General features: G+C 43.2%; 1 protein-coding gene across 3 annotated transcripts in view; it reads right to left on the bottom strand.

Annotated features, from left to right (window-relative positions):
• LOC110535611 (rab effector MyRIP) overlaps positions 1 to 21,168 on the bottom strand; it is a 153,383-nt gene extending 132,215 nt beyond the window's left edge. Inside the window, exons 1-2 of one of the 3 annotated variants that reach the window (XM_036935343.2) lie at positions 20,738 to 21,168; positions 11,307 to 11,449 (exon numbers count right to left, since the gene is read on the bottom strand). In XM_036935343.2, coding sequence (XP_036791238.2) covers positions 11,307 to 11,416 — 110 coding nt within the window. In that variant the 5' untranslated portion in view covers positions 11,417 to 11,449; positions 20,738 to 21,168. The remainder of the gene's footprint in view (positions 1 to 11,306; positions 11,450 to 20,737) is intronic. The other 2 variants (XM_036935342.2, XM_090189945.1) reach the window with 2 other exon arrangements.
• Positions 21,169 to 21,427: the final 259 nt, after the last annotated feature.

Genomic DNA, 21,427 nt, shown 5'->3' with positions numbered 1-21,427 from the left:
TCCTCACCACCATGGCTGCCATGAAGGATGAGTTCACCAAACTGGAGGGGGAGGTTGTCCTGCTCAGGGAGAGCTTGAGGCAAACGGCAACCAGACATCCACACCTTAGAGGATCTCCTAACCAAGGTGCGGCCAGAGCAGAACAGCAGCCATGCAACACAGCTGATAGAGGTTCAGCAAGAGAGAGATGGACTTGCAAGAACTGGCTGATATAACAAAGGAGGTAAGCTCCAAAATGACAGGCAGAGCAGTAATAATGAGCTGACCACACTAAGAGAGGAGCTGCAGTAGAGAAAGACAACAGAGGACAGGCTGTTAGCAGCTAGATCACCACTTTATGACCTGCCCTCACACAGCAGAGGAGACCAACTCAACCAGCCAGGCCTCCCCAGCCCTGCCTGCTGCACCCCCCCCCTCCCCAACCCACAGAACAGCCTCCAACTGAAAGTGGCACCGGCACAGACCAGCCACACCCCAGCTCCAACACCCTCCAGCCCCTCACTGCAAAACTACTGGACCAATGGCGACACATTGTCTACAGCTCCCTCGAAACCCCGTCCTTCATGGAAAAATTATGCCAAAACTCACAATCGAAAAGACTGGCAGTGAAAGAAAAGAAACAGACATCGAAAGCAAAGATACGAGTAGCGTAACCAAAAAGGTAGTACATGCAGGCAAGAGCGTAGGCAAAATGTATTCAATAGGATTGTTTTCTGGGAAAGTTTAACCAAAAAATATTTTTGCATTCGTTTTCAAATATATGTATTTTTATCATTTTTTTCAAGTGTTTGCTCTCACTTTAAAATGATTTGCTTACAAGTTTTGGGGTTTTGGAGGTCTTATTTTTGTTTACAATTGTTTGGTTTTTGATTTCAAAATCCATTAATTTCACCAGTCCTCAAAAATATGTTTACATTCAACATTTTTCATGTCCACAATTTCATTTTGAGTTCAATACATATGGCGTGAAATTGACCCCATACTCAACAGGCCTATAGATAGATTTCTGTGCTGTTTGCACTCCATCAAAAAGCAATTAGTAGCCAAAAGATACAATCTCTCCTGGACAAATGTTTTGCCTTAACATTGTTGAAACTGAAAATGTGGCCGTTTAGAACGTAAACTTTATATTTGACAAATTAGCCTTCTTGGCTAATCTAAAGAAACATAAGAACAAAGCAAAACAATAAGACAATGAAAAATGTTTTGATGATTGCAAAAATCTAAACGTCATTGACAAATATACAGTGCCTTGCGAAAGTATTCGGCCCCCTTGAACTTTCCAACCTTTTGCCACATTTCAGGCTTCAAACATAAATATATAAAAATGTATTTTTTTGTGAAGAATCAACAACAAGTGGGACACAATCATGAAGTGGAACGACATTTATTGGATATTTCAAACTTTTTTAACAAATCAAAAACTGAAAGATTGGGCATGCAAAATTATTCAGCCCCTTTACTTTCAGTGCAGCAAACTCTCTCCAGAAGTTCAGTGAGGATCTCTGAATGATCCAATGTTGACCTAAATGACTAATGATGATAAATACAATCCACCTGTGTGTAATCAAGTCTCCGTATAAATGCACCTGCACTGTGATAGTCTCAGAGGTCCGTTAAAAGCGCAGAGAGCATCATGAAGAACAAGGAACACACCAGGCAGGTCCGAGATACTGTTGTGAAGAAGTTTAAAGCCGGATTTGGATACAAAAAGATTTCCCAAGCTTTAAACATCCCAAGGAGCACTGTGCAAGCGATAATATTGAAATGGAAGGAGTATCAGACCACTGCAAATCTACCAAGACCTGGCCGTCTCTCTAAACTTTCAGCTCATACAAGGAGAAGACTGATCAGAGATGCAGCCAAGAGGCCCATGATCACTCTGGATGAACTGCAGAGATCTACAGCTGAGGTGGGAGACTCTGTCCATAGGACAACAATCAGTCGTATATTGCACAAATCTGGGTGGCAAGAAGAAAGTCATTTCTTAAAGATATCCATAAAAAGTGTCGTTTAAAGTTTGCCACAAGCCACCTGGGAGACACACCAAACATGTGGAAGAAGGTGCTCTGGTCAGATGAAACCAAAATTGAACTTTTTGGCAACAATGCAAAACGTTATGTTTGGCGTAAAAGCAACACAGCTGAACACACCATCCCCACTGTCAAACATGGTGGTGGCAGCATCATGGTTTGGCCCTGCTTTTCTTCAGCAGGGACAGGGAAGATGGTTAAAATTGATGGGAAGATGGATGGAGCCAAATACAGGACCATTCTGGAAGAAAACCTGATGGAGTCTGCAAAAGACCTGAGACTGGGACGGAGATTTGTCTTCCAACAAGACAATGATCCAAAACATAAAGCAAAATCTACAATGGAATGGTTCAAAAATAAACATATCCAGGTGTTAGAATGGCCAAGTCAAAGTCCAGACCTGAATCCAATCGAGAATCTGTGGAAAGAACTGAAAACTGCTGTTCACAAATGCTCTCCATCCAACCTCACTGAGCTCGAGCTGTTTTGCAAGGAGGAATGGGAAAAAATGTCAGTCTCTCGATGTGCAAAACTGATAGAGACATACCCCAAGCGACTTACAGCTGTAATCGCAGCAAAAGGTTAAGTATTAACTTAAGGGGGCTGAATAATTTTGCACGCCCAATTTTTCAGTTTTTGATTTGTTAAAAAAGTTTGAAATATCCAATAAATGTCGTTCCACTTCATGATTGTGTCCCACTTGTTGTTGAAAAATACAGTTTTATATCTTTATGTTTGAAGCCTGAAATGTGGCAAAAGGTCGCAAAGTTCAAGGGGACCGAATACTTTCGCAAGGCACTGTATCTAATCAAAAATACAGAGACCCAGAAAACACAAATGTACACCTTCAATATGGGGAAACACTGAAGCAATATAAACACACCCTAAGAACAAAAAAGGAACACCACATTAGAAATCATCTGGATGTAATTGAGGAATCCGTAGAATCAAACCACTTCTGGGAGAATTTGAATAAATTAAACAAACCTCATGAGGAATTTGGCTATCCACAAATGGGGATATGTGGAGGAATCACTTTGCAAACCTCTACAGCATTATAACAAGAGCCCAGAACAAATGTATGTATGTATGTATGTATGTATGTCTGTATATATATATATATATATATATATAAAAATAAGAAAAATGACAATCCTGGAAATCAGCAGTGAAAGACTCAGATCAGAATCCTGTGGATACCCCAATTACAGAAAAATAATTATTGGGAAAAACTATGCACTCTCCAACCCAAAAAGGACTGTGTTGCTGATGGTATTTTAAATGAAATGATCAAATATACGTTTCACAAATTCAAATTGGCTGTACTCAAACTCAAACAGTTTTGGTATTTTCCCCAATATTTGGAACCAAAGATTGGTGTGATCAATCTATAAAAATAGAGACAAATTTGACCCAGATAATTAGAGGAATGTGTGTTAACAGCAAATTCTCTGCAGTATCATACATAATTTCCTTGATGAAAACAATATCCTAAGCAGAATCCAGATTGGATTTTTTTTTTAATCATACAACAGACCACATTTACACCCTCCACACTAATTGAAAAACAAGCAAACCAAAACAAAGTCAAAATCTACTTGTGTTTTGTAGACTTCAAGAAGGCATTTGATTAAATTTGACAAAGGTATTTTTTATAAACTAATATAAAGTGGTACTGGAGGGAAAACATATGTTATAAAAACAATGTACATTTAAAACAAATGTGCGGTTAAAATTGGCAACAAGCAAACAGACGACTTCTCTCAGGGACGTGGAGTGAAACAGGGCTGCCCAATAAGTCCAACACTATTTAACATCTCCATGAATTAATTGGCAAAAACATTAGAAGAATCAGCAGCACCTGGTCTCACCCTACACAACACTGAAATCAAATGTCTGCTGAACGCAGATGACCTGGTGCTATGGTCTCCCACTAAGGAGAGGTTACATCAGCATCTAGATCATCTGCACAGGTTCTGTTAGACCCGGGCTCTGACCGGAAATCAGGATGACAAATATAAATTATATTCAGACACACTTCTATTAGAACACACCACAAACTACATGTATTACCTCCTGAGTGGTGCAGTGGTCTAAGGCACTGCATCGCAGTGTTAGCTGTGCCACTAGAGATTCTGGGTTCGAGTCCAGGCTCTGTCACAGCCGGACACGACCAGGAGATCCATGGGGTGGGGCACAATTAACCCTGATGACGCTGGGCCAGGGGAGGGTTTGGCCGGCAGGGATGTTCTTGTCCCATCGGGCACTAGCGACTCCTGTGACGGGCCGGGCCCTGACACGGTTGCCAGGTGAACGGTGTTTCCTCCGACACATTGGTGCGGCTGGCTTCAGGGTCAAGTGGCCGTTGTGTCAAGAAGCAGTGTGGCTTGTTTCGGAGAACGTACGGCTCTCGAACCTTTGCCTCTCCCAAGTTCGTACGTGAGTTGCAGCGATGGGACAAGACTACACCACATGGATATCACAAAATTGGGGAGAAAATGGGGTAAAAAAAATATATATTTAAAAAGAATACACGTATCTAGGACTAAATATCAGCAACACAGGTAGCTTTCACATGGCTGTGAATGAGCTGAGAGACAAAGCAAGAAGAGCATTCTATGCCATTAAAAGGAACATTAAAATCTGGCTCAACTTTCCAATCACCAGGTCATCAAAAAGAAAGGAGGACCAAGGCACTCCTCATATTAATTAAAATGCCTTTATTTGTATGGCATGTTCAATAGAAAAAGTTTTAAAAATCCAATGTGTTTCGGCTGCATGGCCTTCGTACTCCCTGACGAAGGCCATGCAGCCGAAACGCGTTGGATTTAAAACAAAAATAAAAAAAACTTTGTTTCTATTGATGATAAGGAAATGTATATGTTTAAAGTAATGACTAAATAATTCCACCCTGAAACGTAATTAACGATGTGAAATGTATTATAATTATTAGACTATGTGAAATGTATTAGGGCAGCAGGGTAGCCTAGTGGTTAAAGCATTGGACTAGATATCGAAATGTTGCAAGTTCGAATCCCCGAGCTGACAAGGTACAATCTGTTGTTCTGAACAAGGCAGTTAACCCACTGTTCCTAGGCCATCATTGAAAATAAGAATGTGTTCTTAACTGACCTGCATAGTTAAAATAAAATAAAAAATGAGACTGGTTGAGACTGTTAAAGACTGTTCACATTTTGGTTGACTTTAGAAGTAATTTAAGTCTACTGAATTGAGAGCCCGACAGAGAGAGACAGAGAAATAGCATTGGTCTACACTTGACAAAGGAATACCAAACTGGCCACCAGGCATTGTTCAATTATCATGCTTTTTTTTTTTTTTTTTACATCACACAAACCACTAGCGTTACACAGACAGGACGTTAAGATGCAGACACTTGACTTTCGCCTACGGCTGTAAAGATAGACTTGTCAAACACTCATTAATAGCAGTGTCTGTGAGCTAGGGAAAGACTGGCTGAGCATGGGAAGTGTGAGTCATTATCAAGTCAGGAACAGGCCTTTAACGGATCAATCTCCACCATCTCCAGGAGTAACCACTGCTGCTGTAGGTAGAAGCCGAGAGAACAGACAGACCTGGGGAAACTTCGAAAAACAAAGAGTGGTGGATGGATATTGTTATTTTTATCATTCTATTGTCTTTCCCTCCATCCCTTGGGAGTCAGTGCTGTTTGTTCTCTTTTCTTCAACCATCTCTCTGGCTGAGCTCTGAGACTGAATTCCCTGTGCTGGTGTAATGAGACACTCCAGCAGGCTGGCTACAGTGAGGAGGAAGCAGGCCAGAGGTTGGACAGCAGATACTGTAACTGTACATCATAATTGGGTTAAGAAGGAAATATACTGCAGCAAGCCATACTAAGCAAGCCAACATTTAACAATGTTGACATACAGTAGCAATAGTTTCTAAACAATTTAGCTCACTGGCATTACAAATCACGAGTAAACAGAGCTTTAGCAATAGTAGTAGAACAATAGCTATACATGTTTAAAAGGCTGTGAAAACGTGATTTTCCTTTGTTTTATATACATTTCCACACTGAGGTTGGAATAATACTGTGTTATTGTGAAAATTATGATAATGTACATTTAGTGTAAGAGCTGTTTGAAAAGACAGCCTGACATTTCAGCCTCTTTTGGTGGGATGGATGTCACCCGGTGGTAAATTAGTTAGACTAATAAGAGAGATCCAAACCTCTGCCAAAAACAGCTAGTTTTCCCCACTCAGACCATTCCCAGACATCCCCAGACTTGCTTGAGAAATTGCTCTTTGCTATGGAGCTATTTTTGTTTCGTTTTCACCGTTTTAATTGAAAACAATCACAGTAAGGTACTTAATTGTTACCCAGAAATGATTTGATATTGAGATACAAATGGCTGCATTGTACCTTTAAGAAGTCACTTACATTGCAGAACTTGAGTCGTACAGAAAAGCTGTGATTGTACCCAAGTTTGATCACATGCACATCATTTAGTTATTTACATTTTTCTGACAGGCCAGTACTTATGCGTCAGAAGGTAATATCAATTAAGTTCCTCAATATTCCTTAGTAGGAAACACTAGGGAAATTAAAATGGAGCATTTGAACTGCCAGCTGAGACTTTAAAATTAGCCTTGTGAAGGATTCATGGGACACTTTATAACTCTGGCAGGCTGGCATCATTTAAAACAGAAGAAACAAAAGTCAGCCATGCATGGAGGGAAAAACCCCCCAGGGGGAGGGAAGTACGACAACCTGAAACAACCAAACTACCATCTGCTACTGTTTGCATAGGTTTAATAGCTTCGTTTTTATTAATGTAATGTTCAAAACAGTCCTTTCCTTCTGACTGTGTTCATATCAAAAGGAGAACAACAGGCTTTGTTTTTGGTATTGTAACCTAGTCAAGTCGGGCTTGATCCTTCTTATAGCCCAGACACACGGGTAGGATTGTCAAGGATTGTACTGTCTGCCGACAGTACTTAGCACCCCTGAACAGTGTCGGCAGTCAATCTCTGTTGTGTTCACACAACAAAGACCTAGAAGTCATCAGCCACTCAGCCAAATCAGAAGCTGGCAGTAGCAGTGTTTGGCAATGCATGTCCATTTGTGTTGCTTTATGGTCTAGTCAATGTTAGCAAGCTAACTGTTAGCAAGCTAACTGTTAGCAAGCTAAGCTAACTGTTAGCAAGCTAAGCTAATATTGCTATTGTTGTAGAAGGCGCATGTTAATACTAGCTAGCTAGCTAATAAGTTAGTGCACGTCACATTATCAAAAAAAACTAAAACAAACATAACATGTAAATACTTAATCTAGAAAAAAAAGATGTTATGCAGCTTTATTGCTAAAGTTAGAACAATTCTGATGGAAAGCGTGGATTAGACCAGAAAGAAAAAGGTCAACATTATTGTGTTGTGATGGATTTCTAATACCGCAATACTTTTTCTGCCAGAGGTCTTCTAGGACCCCGTTCTCATCTGTTTGACCAGAAATCAAAGCCTTTGCTTTTTCCTAATGCCCATACACGTGTAACGGTTGAAAGCTGCTTGCTTAGCGAGTACCACTTCCTCCTGATTCGGCTCACACCGAGGCTCGAACACAGGACCTCTGCCTAGCTAGCACACATGACAGCCCACCTGAAGCGTCTTACCAGTTACGCGTGAAGCTGGCAATTTGGCGGCGCAGGCTGAGTAGTAAGTTTCACACATCCCCATGTTCTACATTCACCTATCACACTTACTCAACAGCGACCCCACCGTTGAGCTGAGAGCAACTGCATATCCGAGTCACAACTGTAAAGGGCATCACGCTGCTTGCTTAGGGAGTACCACTTCCTCCCAATTCTGCTAACCCCGAGGCTCGAACCCAGGACCTCTGCACTCCAACCAAACTCAGGAGTGTGATGGACGTGAATGAATTTGAGCAAGTGTCCAGCACTGCTCAGAGCCCTCGATGGGCAAATATTGATTTCTCAAGAGCAATGATTATGGCACACCGTTGATTTGGTTATGAAACAGAGAGAGTCCACAGAGAAATCAAAAACCAACAGAAGACGTAATTACTTTTCGGAACAATAGAGACCAAATCGAACTAACATAAAGACTTGATTTGTTGTCAGCGGGCATCTAATATATCTAATATACACTGCTCAAAAAAATAAAGGGAACACTGAAACAACACAATGTAACTCCAAGTCAATCACACTTCTGTGAAATCAAACTGTCCACTTAGGAAGCAACACTGATTGACAATACATTTCACATGCTGTTGTGCAAATGGAATAGACAACAGGTGGAAATTATTGGCAATTAGCAAGACACCCCCAATAAAAGGAGTGGTTCTGCAGGTGGGGACCACAGACCACTTCTCAGTTCCTATGCTTCCTGGCTGATGTTTTGGTCACTTTTGAATGCTGTCGGTGCTTTCACTCTAGTGGTAGCATGAGACGGAGTCTACAACCCACACAAGTGGCTCAGGTAGTGCAGCTCATCTAGGATGGCACATCAATGCGAGCTGTGGCAAGAAGGTTTGCTGTGTCTGTCAGCGTAGTGTCCAGAGCTTGGAGATGCTACCAGGAGACAGGCCAGTACATCAGGAGACGTGGAGGAGGCCGTAGGAGGGCAACAACCCAGCAGCAGGATCGCTACCTCCGCCTATATGCAAGTATGAGCAGGACGAGCACTGCCAGAGCCCTCCAAAATGACCTCCAGCAGGCCACAAATGTGCATGTGTCTGCTCAAACGGTCAGAAACAGACTTCATGAGGGTGGTATGAGGGCCCAACGTCCACAGGTGGGGGTTGTGCTTACAGCCCAACACCGTACAGGACGTTTAGCATTTGCCAGAGAACACCAAGATTGGCAAATTCACCACTGGCGCCCTGTGCTCTTCACAGATGAAAGCAAGTTCACACTGAGCACGTGACAGACGTGACAGTCTGGAGACGCCGTGGAGAACGTTCTGCTGCCTGCAACATCCTCCAGCATGGTGCGGGGTGGCATTTCTTTGGGGGGCCGCAAAGCCCTCCATGTGCTCGCCAGAGGTAGCCTGACTGCCTTAGGTACCGAGATGAGATCCTCAGACCCCTTGTGAGACCATATGCTGGCTGGAGTGTGGCTGGAGTGTGTCAGCAGTTCCTGCAATAGGAAGGCATTGATGCTATGGACTGGCCCGCCCGTTCCCCAGACCTGAATCCAATTGAGCACATCTGGGACATCATGTCTCGCTCCATCCACCAATGCCACGTTGCACCACAGACTGTCCAGGAGTTGGCGGATGCTTTAGTCCAGGTCTGGAAGGAGATCCCGCAAGAGACCATCCGCCACCTCATCAGGAGCATGCCCAGGCGTTGTAGGGAGGTCATACAGACACGTGGAGGCCACACACACTACTGAGCCTCATTTTGACTTGTTTTAAGGACATTACATCAAAGTTGGATCAGCCTGTAGTGTGGTTTTCCACTTTAATTTTGAGTGTGACTGCAAATCCAGACCTCCATGGGTTGATAAATTTGATTTCCATTGATAATTGGGTGATTTTGTTGTCAGCACATTCAACTATGTAAAGAAAAAAGTATTTAATAAGAATATTTCATTCATTCAGATCTAGGATGTGTTATTTTAGTGTTCCCTTTATTTTTTTGAGCAGCATAGTTACACGGGTCTTTACTGGTCTAAACCACTTTGCTCCAACTCGTGTTCCTTTCAACAAAGCTTGATCATTTCTTTAATGAGCCACAGAATTCCCAATGAAAATGTGCAACTTTTTACAAGGGCATTCATCCTTTTAGCTATTCATCTTTTTAAAAACGGAGAGAAACACCAATGGCTTGACATGGTGTTTTTTTCCAAAGGTTTCTTTGGTTTTGATCATTTGAATAAGACTTTGCTGAGAGGACATATTGTATTTCCCAGTAATTCATGGAGAAGCTAGCTAGCTGTTAGCCCGGTCTTGATTAGGCAAACCCCAGAAGGGTCTAAAAATCAAGTGTTGCTGACTCAAGACCACCGCTGTCTGGTCAATAATAATGTAGCCTCGATCCAGCCTTCCCCCTTATAAACTGAGTAAATGTGAGATTGCAGAGTCTGGCAATGCAGGATATAATACTGTTCTGTAACAATAATAATAAATGTTCTTCACTGGGTAAAAAACTAAACAAACCAATAACAGACTGCATTCATGTCGATACATATCATACCATGGTAGGTCACCACTGTGGTGTCCTGTAACACAATGATAGGCCTAGAAGTGTAAAAAGCTACTGCAGTACAGTGGAAAAACACTTTGGTCTCTTGATCAAATGTGGGGACTGGAGAGCATAACACTGTTTAAAGTGAAACTTGACAACCCTTTAAATGAATATGTACATGTATTTCCATATTCAGTTTGATAGATCTGTATGATCATTTCGGAATGGCTCAAGGCATCCTCACAAGAGGCTTGCTGATGCATCACAAAAAAGACGGTCTGCTCTGCCTATAAATCTGATGACCGATTCCCACAAGAGCCTGTCAACATCAGAACACTGTATCCCCTAGCTGCAGCTTGTCACACAGAGAGAGAGAGAGAGATACAGAGGGAGGGATAGATGGAGGGGAGAGGGAGGAGAGGGTTGAAATGTGAGGAGAAGGACAGAGGCAGGGAGGCACAATGGAGGAGGAGGGAGAAAGCCTGTCGCATCTGACAGAAGACTTTATCTCTCAGGGATGTGTGAAGAAGCAGGGTATGACATCAGAGCTGCACCCTGAGGCCTGACCCCCAACCAGACCCTGACCTCAAGACCCTGCAGCAGCACCCCGTGGCGGTGGCAAGGCCAGGAGAGATGGGGCGCAAGCTGGACCTGTCTGGCCTGACGGACGACAAGGCGGAGCACGTGCTGAAGATGGTGCAGATGTCTGACATCCACACAGTCTGACTAGGCTGAAGAGACAGTCACGTCTTAGCCCCCCTTTAAATCCAGCAGGATCAGCACAAATATCTTTCCCGAAATATCTTTACTCAAACTCACAGTTATGTGAAAGATGTTGATAACATGGCTATCAGCTAAAAAAATACACTTCTCCAATGGAGAAGAGTGTTTCAACTTTCGTAAGGGGAATCGTATACCAGGTAGTCCTGGGGGCACCAAATGTTCAGCAATTTAATTTGTGTTTTGAGTTGTAAATTGACACAGGAATAAAACATTTTCCGAAAACATGGTACACCTTCCTCAATTATCAGACCCGCAAATCCCATTTTTCATACAGTTCTCTCACCCTCCCCCTAATCCCCCATCTCACCTGAGCCTGTCCTCCTCCTTCTTCCTCAGCTTCATATCCCTCTGCACCACCTTCAGCACATGCTCTGCCTCGTCGTCTGTCAGGCCCGACAGGTCCAGCTTGCGCCCCATCTCTCCTGGCCTTGCCACCGCCACGGGGTGCTGCTGCAGGGGGGGGGGTCACAGAGAGAGTAGAGGAGAGGGTCCATAACTGTGTCTATAAAGACTCTCTCTACTGAACAAAAACAAACTCAACATGTAAAGTGTTGGTCCCATGCTTCATGAGCTGAAATAAAAAGAAACAAGAAAATATTCCATATGTACAAAAAGCTTACAATGCATCCGGAAAGTATTCAGACAGTTTACTTTTTCAATATTTTGTTACGTTACAGCCTTATTCTAAAATTGATAAAATAGTTCTTTCCCCCTCTATCTACCCACAATAACGAAGTTAAAACAAGTTTAGAAATTTTTGCAAATGTATTTTAACTCAAAACAAATTAAGTGGCCCAGCCAGAGCCCAGACTTGAACCCTATCAAACACCTATGGAGAGACATGAAAATAGCAGTGTAGTGACGCTCCACATCCAACTTGACAGAGCTTGAGAGGACCTGCAGAGAAGAATGGGAGAAACTCTCCAAATGCAGGTGTGTCAACCTTGTAGCGTCATTCCCAAGAAGACTCGAGGCTGTAATCACTGCCAAAGGTGCTTCAGCAAAGTACTGAGTAAAGTGTCTGAATACATATGTATTTCAGTTGCTAACATTTCTAAAAACCTGTTTCGGCACTGTCATTATGGGGTATTGTGTGTAGATTGATGAAGGGAATTTTTTTTTAAATTCATTTTAGAATAAGGCTGTAAAGTAACAAAATGTGGAAAAAGTAAAAGGGGTCTGAATACACTGTATTTCTCTAAAATATTATGTACGCATTTGTTTACATCTGTTAGTGAACATTTCTTCTTTGCCAAGATAAATCATCCACCTGACAGGTGTGGGATATCAAGAAGCTGATTATATAGCATGACCATTACACAGGTTTATTTTTTTATTTTACCTTTATTTAACCAGGTAGGCTAGTTGAGAACAAGTTCTCATTTGCAACTGCGACCTGGCCAAGATAAAGCATAGCAGTATGAGCAGACAACACAGAGTTACACATGGAGTAAACAATTAACAAGTCAATAACACAGTAGAAAACAAAGGGGGAGTCTATATACAATGTGTGCAAAAGGCATGAGGTAGGCGAATAATTACAATTTTGCAGATTAACACTGGAGTGATAAATGATCAGATGGTCATGTACAGGTAGAGATATTGGTGTGCAAAAGAGCAGAAAAATAAATAAATAAAAACAGTATGGGGATGAGGTAGGTGAAAATGGGTGGGCTATTTACCAATAGACTATGTACAGCTGCAGCGATCGGTTAGCTGCTCAGATAGCTGATGTTTGAAGTTGGTGAGGGAGATAAAAGTCTCCAACTTCAGCGATTTTTGCAATTCGTTCCAGTCACAGGCAGCAGAGTACTGGAACGAAAGGCGGCCAAATGAGGTGTTGGCTTTAGGGATGATCAGTGAGATACACCTGCTGGAGCGCGTGCTACGGATGGGTGTTGCCATCGTGACCAGTGAGCTGAGATAAGGCGGAGCTTTACCTAGCATGGACTTGTAGATGACCTGGAGCCAGTGGGTCTGGCGACGAATATGTAGCGAGGGCCAGCCGACTAGAGCATACAAGTCGCAGTGGTGGGTGGTATAAGGTGCATTAGTGACAAAACGGATGGCACTGTGATAGACTGCATCCAGTTTGCTGAGTAGAGTGTTGGAAGCCATTTTGTAGATGACATCGCCGAAGTCGAGGATCGGTAGGATAGTCAGTTTTACGAGGGTAAGCTTGGCGGCGTGAGTGAAGGAGGCTTTGTTGCGGAATAGAAAGCCGACTCTTGATTTGATTTTCGATTGGAGATGTTTGATATGAGTCTGGAAGGAGAGTTTGCAGTCTAGCCAGACACCTAGGTACTTATAGATGCCCACATATTCTAGGTCGGAACCATCCAGGGTGGTGATGCTAGGCGGGCATGCGGGTGCAGGCAGCGATCGGTTGAAAAGCATGCATTTGGTTTTACTAGCGTTTAAGAGCAGTCGGAGGCCACGGAAGGAGTGTTGTATGGCATTGAAGCTTGTTTGGAGGTTAGATAGCACAGTGTCCAATGACGGGCCGAAAGTATATAGAATGGTGTCGTCTGCGTAGAGGTGGATCAGGGAATCGCCCGCAGCAAGAGCAACATCATTGATGTATACAGAGAAAAGAGTCGGCCCGAGAATTGAACCCTGTGGCACCCCCATAGAGACTGCCAGAGGACCGGACAGCATGCCCTCCGATTTGACACACTGAACTCTGTCTGCAAAGTAATTGGTGAACCAGGCAAGGCAGTCATCCGAAAAACCGAGGATACTGAGTCTGCCGATAAGAATATGGTGATTGACAGAGTCGAAAGCCTTGGCAAGGTCGATGAAGACGGCTGCACAGTACAGGTGTGCCTTGTGCTGGGTACAATAAAAGGCCACTCTAAAATGTGCGGTTTTGTCATACAACACAATGCCACAGATGTCTCAAGTTGAGGGAGCATGCCATTGACATGCTGACTGCAGGAATGTCCACCAGAGCTGTTGCCAGAGAATAAGCCACCTCCAACGTCATTTTAAAGAATTTTGCAGTACATCCAACCGGCCTCACAACCGCAGACCACGCATAATACAACAGCCTAGGACCTCCACATCCGGCTTCTTCACCTGCGAGATGATCTGAAACCAGCCACCCGGACAGCTGGTGAAACTGAGGAGTATTTTTGACTGTAATAAAGCCCTTTTGTGGGGATAAACTAATTCTGATTGGCTGGTCCTGACAGCACCCCTGCCCACTCATAAGAAATCCATAGATTAGGGCCTAATTCCAATTGATTGATTTCCTTATATGATCTGTAGCTCAGTAAAATCGTTGAAATGCGTTTATATCTTCTGTTCAGAATACATTCCATTTCCAGCGTTTTTGTATTGTATTGTAGTGTATACGAATGTCCATGTAAATGAACAATAAAGTAACTGCATCTTACATGCATACGAGTGTGGATGCAGCACATCCCTATTGAGTGAAATGAGAGAGGATGGAAAGAGAATGGTAAATCATAAGCTCAGAGAATTATGCGCTCTGTGATTGACCTAGCCTCATCCTCAGAATCTTTTTGACAAGGATGGACGGAAGGGGTAGGCGTCATATTCAGTTGTTTCATACCGGGAAGGTGACAGTTGCCTTTTGTTATGTCAAATCTAATTGCCAATCAATTTCCAATGTCATACTGTATGTTGAAAACACATCTCGGTTTCCAGTCAGCTTATGATATATATATATATATATATATATATATATATATATACACACACACACATACATAATAGATGAAGAGCACATAAGGCCACAAACACAGTGTCACGTTCTCAGCAGCTTCAGTGTTGGGGGAGCAGAGAAATCTTTCAGGCTGGGTCTCAGTAAGCTGCTATGGTTCAGCTTAAATGCATAATGATGCCATTCACAAGACCACCCACTCTGGCTTAGACATGAGAGCACTTCAATACCGCCATCTCTGACTGTCCACAGGGGGAAAGTATCCTGGCATTACTGGATGGGATTTCAGCATTTCACATTCTATTGTATATCGCACTCTTAAGGCTGCAATACCCTGCCTTGTATTTCTGCCTGACTAAGGAACAACTGCTTTCTGGACACACATTCTAATAATACTTTCAGTCTTTCTCAGTTGCACAAAAGAGGCTTCAAGGCACCCTGTGGTACAATACCTGTGTCCCTACTGATAAAAATGATCCTGGTGATGAGAGAGAGAGGGGAGAATACAGCACAAGGCCATCGCCCCGTCCTACCCCTGGCTCTGCCGCTGGACTTCCTGGAGTTGATTGCTCTGTCTCCGACGTACGGTAGGAAAAGGGGAACAAGCTATTTATTGTACTGCATCTGCCTTTGGCTCAGGCGTTGGGGAGGGCCATAGCGGTAGGCAGGTAGTACAGTCCTAGGTGCATCCCAAATGGCACCCTATATATGGCACTCCTTTTGACCAGCACCCATAGGGCCTTGGTCAAATGTAGTGCACTATATTAGGGAATAGGGTGCCATTTGGGGTAGACAAATGTATAGACTAGTGAAGGGAAAATGTATCATTACTCCAAACCCACAGGAGGAGGCAGTTATTCAGTCATGCTTTTTATAGTCATGTCAAGGACAGGGGGTGGAGGGCATCAATTATGCCTCTGTGTGTGTACGTGTACACAGTGTGTGTCTGCATCCGCTCGCCAGGGTGACTCAGAGATTTAGGCTCCGTGGCAGCCAACGTTCCCCACAAGACTGTTTTCATTGATGATGCATTCCCTATTACACGTGCACGCATGTCCACACACACCCTCCCGGGCAGATGTCACCACATTTGTGTCACACACTGTCAATAACACACCCACTATCCCACAACTTAAAACAATAGCACAAATTAGGCTTGGATCAGCCTGAATGCAGCAGCACAGCAGGATGTGTGGATTATACAGGTTGCATCCCAAATAGGCTCTGGTCAAAAGTAGTGCACTATATAGGGTGCCATTTTGGGATGCAGGCACCAAACTGTGCTGATCTGCTACGGTGTTTGGAAATTGTGTCGACATCGTTTCATTGTCTTCTAAAATGGGTATAGCCTATCCTTCAAGACACATGCTCACTCCCAGAAACTAGCTATATCAATTTCAAAGATCTAAGATAGATAGCTCTTTTACCTCGTACTGTGCACCAAAAAAGATACTGTTGCATTAAAGCATGGATCGTTACTAAGTGAGTCACTGCAAGCTCTAGTGAATGAAAATAACAACTCATAACAGATGTCATGTGATTCATGTCCACGAAACACAGGGAATCAGACAGCCCCATTCAGAGTGCCTCCACTCCGGATTGAGGTTTTCCCTAGGTACAGATCTAGGATCAGCTTCTCATTCCCAAATCCTGACCTTAACCATTAGTGGGGGAAATGCAGGACTGAGCCCAGATCAGCGTCTAGGGGCAACATCACCCTACTGCCCTAGATGAGATCGCTATGCTAATCCATCACCACTGCTTAACTCGGACTGATGAGTCATCAACACATACACTATCAATCCCACAATGCAAAGCTCCTCTTCATTATATAGTGTTTCACCAGATGCTTTCTCTTTACGTAAACAAACCATGCTTGATGTTGCCCAGCTTCGACTTCACTGCCCTTGTGAGTGAGTAAATGATGGTTACTGTACGAGTATTGAGAGAACAGGCATTGGGATTATGTAACATAGCAGCAACCAGGACATGACAATGGTTGGATAGAGGATGGACAGGAGAATGAAAGTCCTGTATCTCTCAGCTAAGGATGTTCAAGATAGAATAGACTCCCTATTTTTCACGGACAGAATTACACACACTCAAACGGAAAATACAAACATACTGTACATGGATGCACACACAAAAAATTATATTAGGCACAGATCGATAGTAGTTTAAACTGTACCATAAAACACACACACAGTGACATCCTTACTGTATGTATAGCAGGGGTGTAAAACTAATTTAGTCCCGGGGGCAGCATTCTGTCTTCGACGAGGTCCGGAGGGCCGCACTGAAAATTGGTAGTGCACTATTCTCTGCCGTCAAACATTCATCGTTTTGGAAATGTGTTACGCTCTCCGACTGTCTAGCTATCAATTCAGTGATTATTAGCGAACTGGTCAAGAAACTATGAATGTAGGTCCATTATCACTTCTACACGTTTCTTTCCCCCATACAGTAATGGTGTCAACGCAACCCGGCTAGGGCTTCACAGCAGATGGATACATGAAAAGCAGACCCGTGTGTGTGTGAGCTCAAAATGCAGCAGCAGCCAAGCGCTAAATTAACTGCTTGTTTTAGCCTCTTCGAGGCCAGCTTAAGGATCAGTGCTCAGCCTTAACCAGAAGGGAGAGAACGGCTCTCACGGTCTACGTCTTAAAATGGCACCCCTATGGTCAAAGGTAGTGCACTATGTAGGGAACAGGGTGCCATTTGGGACGCTTCCACCGAGTGACTGAGAAGGACATTTTTTATTCTAAAAACGCATCTTATGAATAAAATGAATGAACTTATCCACTTGAGGTTTACTCGTTGGCATGCTGTAGGGCCTACGATGTGTGACGCATAGCATGGCTCTGTGCTATTAGGAATGCTGGAGATAGAGGGTGTGAAAACAATTTAAATAGATCATAGATGATACTCCATAGTGGCGCTGTCACTTTGCAAAAGGGGCACCTAAAGCACAAGAACAGATTAACTGGATTTGAAAGTCCACCAAGTCTCTTCAAAAAGTGTCCCATTTATCTGGTATAATTGCCTTTGCTTGTGTCTATTTGGCCATTTGTCTTGTCTGACTAATGTGTCAGGAAGTAGACTGTTTCCAAATCCTCCTAAGGGCTTAGAAGTAACTAGGGGAGAATCTCAAGTGCATACTCCTCGCATCCTCTCTCCTCACCTCCTTCTCAAAACCCATTGGATGAAAACACCAGCGGTCCCTCCCCGCTGACCTTCTCCTCCAATGGGTTTTGAGAAGGAGGCAAGAAGAGAGGACAGGACACGAGGAGTAAGAATTTGAGATTCTCCCTAGGACTATCTGTCAGGAGTGGCCTCCATTCTGGGGCTTCGCCCCGAACACCTGGTCATTTGTGACTGTCAGTCACCTTGTTATCACACCCCGCACCTGCCTCCCAATTACCACCCTCTAGTTGGTGCCAAGGTGAGAATATGCTGCATTGTATTCACAACCTGCTGGCACTGCAGCATCTAACGGTTTCTGTGAATAACTTACTGTGTAACTGTGCTGATGAACAGTGGTGTGTATTCATGGATGCCAAGGGAAGCCAGGCTTCTTCCCCCCCAAAAAAATGACCAAGAAAAAAACCCAAATTATTTATCCTTCGTCTCCCTGTGTTTTCATAATTTTCCTTCAATTCGCAAGAGGCTGAATGTATCTCACCGGAGAAAGCCTCCGAGCGAGCAAAATAGTCCCGCTCTGTCTCTGTATGTGAAGGCCATCTATCTGATGCTGTCTGGTCATAAAGAAGATGTTGTTGACACCTGTAGCATTGAATGCAAGGGAAGCCAGTGAGCATTTGGCCTCCCTTGATAAAAAAGTATAAAATAAAAGCCAATCAGCACTGAGCTAAACTGAGTGAGCTCAATTGTGAATGGTCCTGGCCCACCTCAAAAAAAATTCAAGTTTGGATTTGACTTCACTCCTATCAGATCGCATCAAGAGAAATACGTAATTGACAGAAACAACTTGAATTGTTGCATCTCGTCATGTTGTCCTCTGGTGGCTGGCTAGCTAAAATGGTCCCTTACCTAAATGATCCATGGATGGAGATAGGGATTTGGACTTGTGGTTTTACTTAATTCTCCGTACTGGCCAATGATTATAATGGGGATTCTAATCCAACCATAAATTCATACATTGTGCTCCTGGACTTAGAGAACGGAAGAAGCTAGATGTAGAAGGCTAATGTTATCTTACGTTGATTGGACTAAATCGTTTCTGGTATCTTTTAGTTGTCACAGTATTTATGAGACAAAGCATTGGTGATTTGATGATTTTGAAAAGTTGAAGTTGAAATGGTAGCTGGAATAGTGGAGGCAGCTCCTGTGTTCTCTAAGATTTGCGGTAACTCTCCGTGGTTCGAAATCAATTGGTAAATCAAGTCCGAAAATTTCGGAAACATTACAGTAACTTGTCTGCCAATGCTGTAGGTCATGGAACTGTCTGTTACATGCAATATGCTTAGTGTACTTCACCAAACACAGAGGTTGCGGTTTCTTCTTATTGTCTCAGCCTTAGGCCTATATATCATGGTCGCAAGGCATAATTATGAACTAGCAGGTTCTAGAGCAAACAACGCAATTATCACAACACATAGGTTGTAATATGGCTTTTTTTCTGGCTTGGCTTCCCCAGTCATTTTACCCACGCACCACTACGACACAAAAACACCTCTCACCAAACGGATGTGAAATAGAATTGAGACTGGTTCCTCGAATGTTAACACAAACATCACACAGGTGTATTAGATCATAGACAACTACACAATGCGGTGTGTTAATGTGAACTATTGTGGGTAGCCAATTGTAGGATATTGTTGAATTTAAAGACAGGTGCAGTAGTATATGACCTGTTTATTTTGATGCGTTATGCCCTTGTCATCTTGTTTCCATTAAATAATAACTCTTGAGCATTTTGTAGTCTGCATTGTCACATAGTCAACCATTGCACACATCACACTGCTGGTCAACAGGTGAGCGCAATTGGTGTCAGTCAAGGCATCACAGACAGCAACTCTCAGTAGGCATGCTTGTTTTGCTTATATTTAGGCTCCGAATAGAAATGATACATCATGGGATATAACGTTACAGTACTGAAACAAATGCCATCAGTCCCCCAGTCCAGACTTACCCCCCTAAGGGTATGACTGCAAGCCATCACTTTTTGGCAGCCTGACATTCTTCCCCGGATTTAAATCCCCACAACCCACTCTCGTGACTTACGCTCACATATTCTCCAGCATATTCATTCATCGCCATTGCTTTTTGACCTAGGCCTAATCCTTCTTGCTCGGTCAGAGGTATCCAAACACTTGTTTACCTATATAGCCCTGCATATATACACCTGCATCATGAAATTGACAATGTTGAGACTGATATGTGGCATTCACACCAATTTTCAGGTCGCATTGCATGAAGGAGATTCTATGTACATTGGCATTTAAATCAGTGCTATCTACACAATCAGATCGAACCTCCCTAACTGGGCACACACTGGTTAAATAAACGTCGATTCCACTTAATTTCATTGAAATTATGTTAGACGTTGAATTGTCGTCTGTGCACTGTGGGTCATGAAATCAATTGTTGCAGTCCAGCCTATCCATCCCCCGTTCTGACTGCCACGTTTGCATTGTTTTATTGAAACAGATTATCAATGAGAAGATGGCATGCATCAACATCAGTGATCAACATGCATAACAGGTGTTGCTGATAAACAAACGAATGTGGTGAGTGGACGTCGGTCCCCGCTATGTGTTCGTATTACCTTTATCATAAAACACACAATCTATAGACTCATTAATAAAGACATTAAACATTTTAATATCTGTCCTGTCCATATGGTTAGGCTATAACGAGGTAAACAAACGTTTAGATAGAAATCAGTGTCTGCCTATTTCTCAACAAGGACAAAGTTAATTTCAATCTTGCATCGTTGAATTCTTACATTTTGGTCAATGCTATTTGTGATGATATCGCAAATGTAGACTATAATAAATGAGAAGTTAATGTGATAATCGACCACTTACACGAGCGCCGGATGACCGCCAGCTACAGCCTCCAAACAGAGGGCTCTCCCGGACACACAACGTGGAAGGAAGCGTTCAGATAAACGGACAAGTGTAAACTTCCTTTAGATGAGTCTCAGATACTTTGACAGCCTTGTCTTCAGGTTATTTTCCCCACGCAGCGTTTGCAGCAGGCACCATTGAGGCGTCACGGGGTTTGAATTACAGAGGGAGGGCGCAGACGGGCGATGTGCGGATTTAATGCTACATATCTTTGTTCTCCTTGTTGATAATTATACTGTTCAATTTCTATTCAAATCTGTGTAGCATAGGCTACAATTGGAAAGATAGCAAGGCGAGCCTCACTTTCGGTGTCTCTGTCAGGCAACGTCGTGAGATCCAGCTGCTGATTCCATCTCTGTCAACACCTGGGCATCCTGTGGGACAGCCAATGGGAGAGCCGCAAGCCAACACCGCTACTCTTTTCTCGAAGAAGCATTGCGCGCCCCGCTACCGCAGAATTAACTCGCGCGATGCATACATTCACAAGGCCACCGACACTCTGTCTTCGGTCAGTGCTATCCGGGTCCTTGGAATGTCCCTACCCCCATTGAAGTTGACATGTAAACGTTTAATTAAGGTAAGGATTATGGTTTTGGTGAAGGTTTAGGATAGGGACGTTCCAAGGATTCCGGATAGCACCTCTGTTGA

This window comes from Oncorhynchus mykiss, chromosome 11, assembly GCF_057628025.1.
Source record: "Oncorhynchus mykiss isolate SJ-2025 chromosome 11, ASM5762802v1, whole genome shotgun sequence".
Taxonomy (NCBI): Eukaryota; Metazoa; Chordata; class Actinopteri; order Salmoniformes; family Salmonidae; genus Oncorhynchus; species Oncorhynchus mykiss.
The sequence above is the reverse complement of the archived record's forward strand: the minus strand, read 5'-3'. Positions and strand labels throughout refer to the sequence as shown.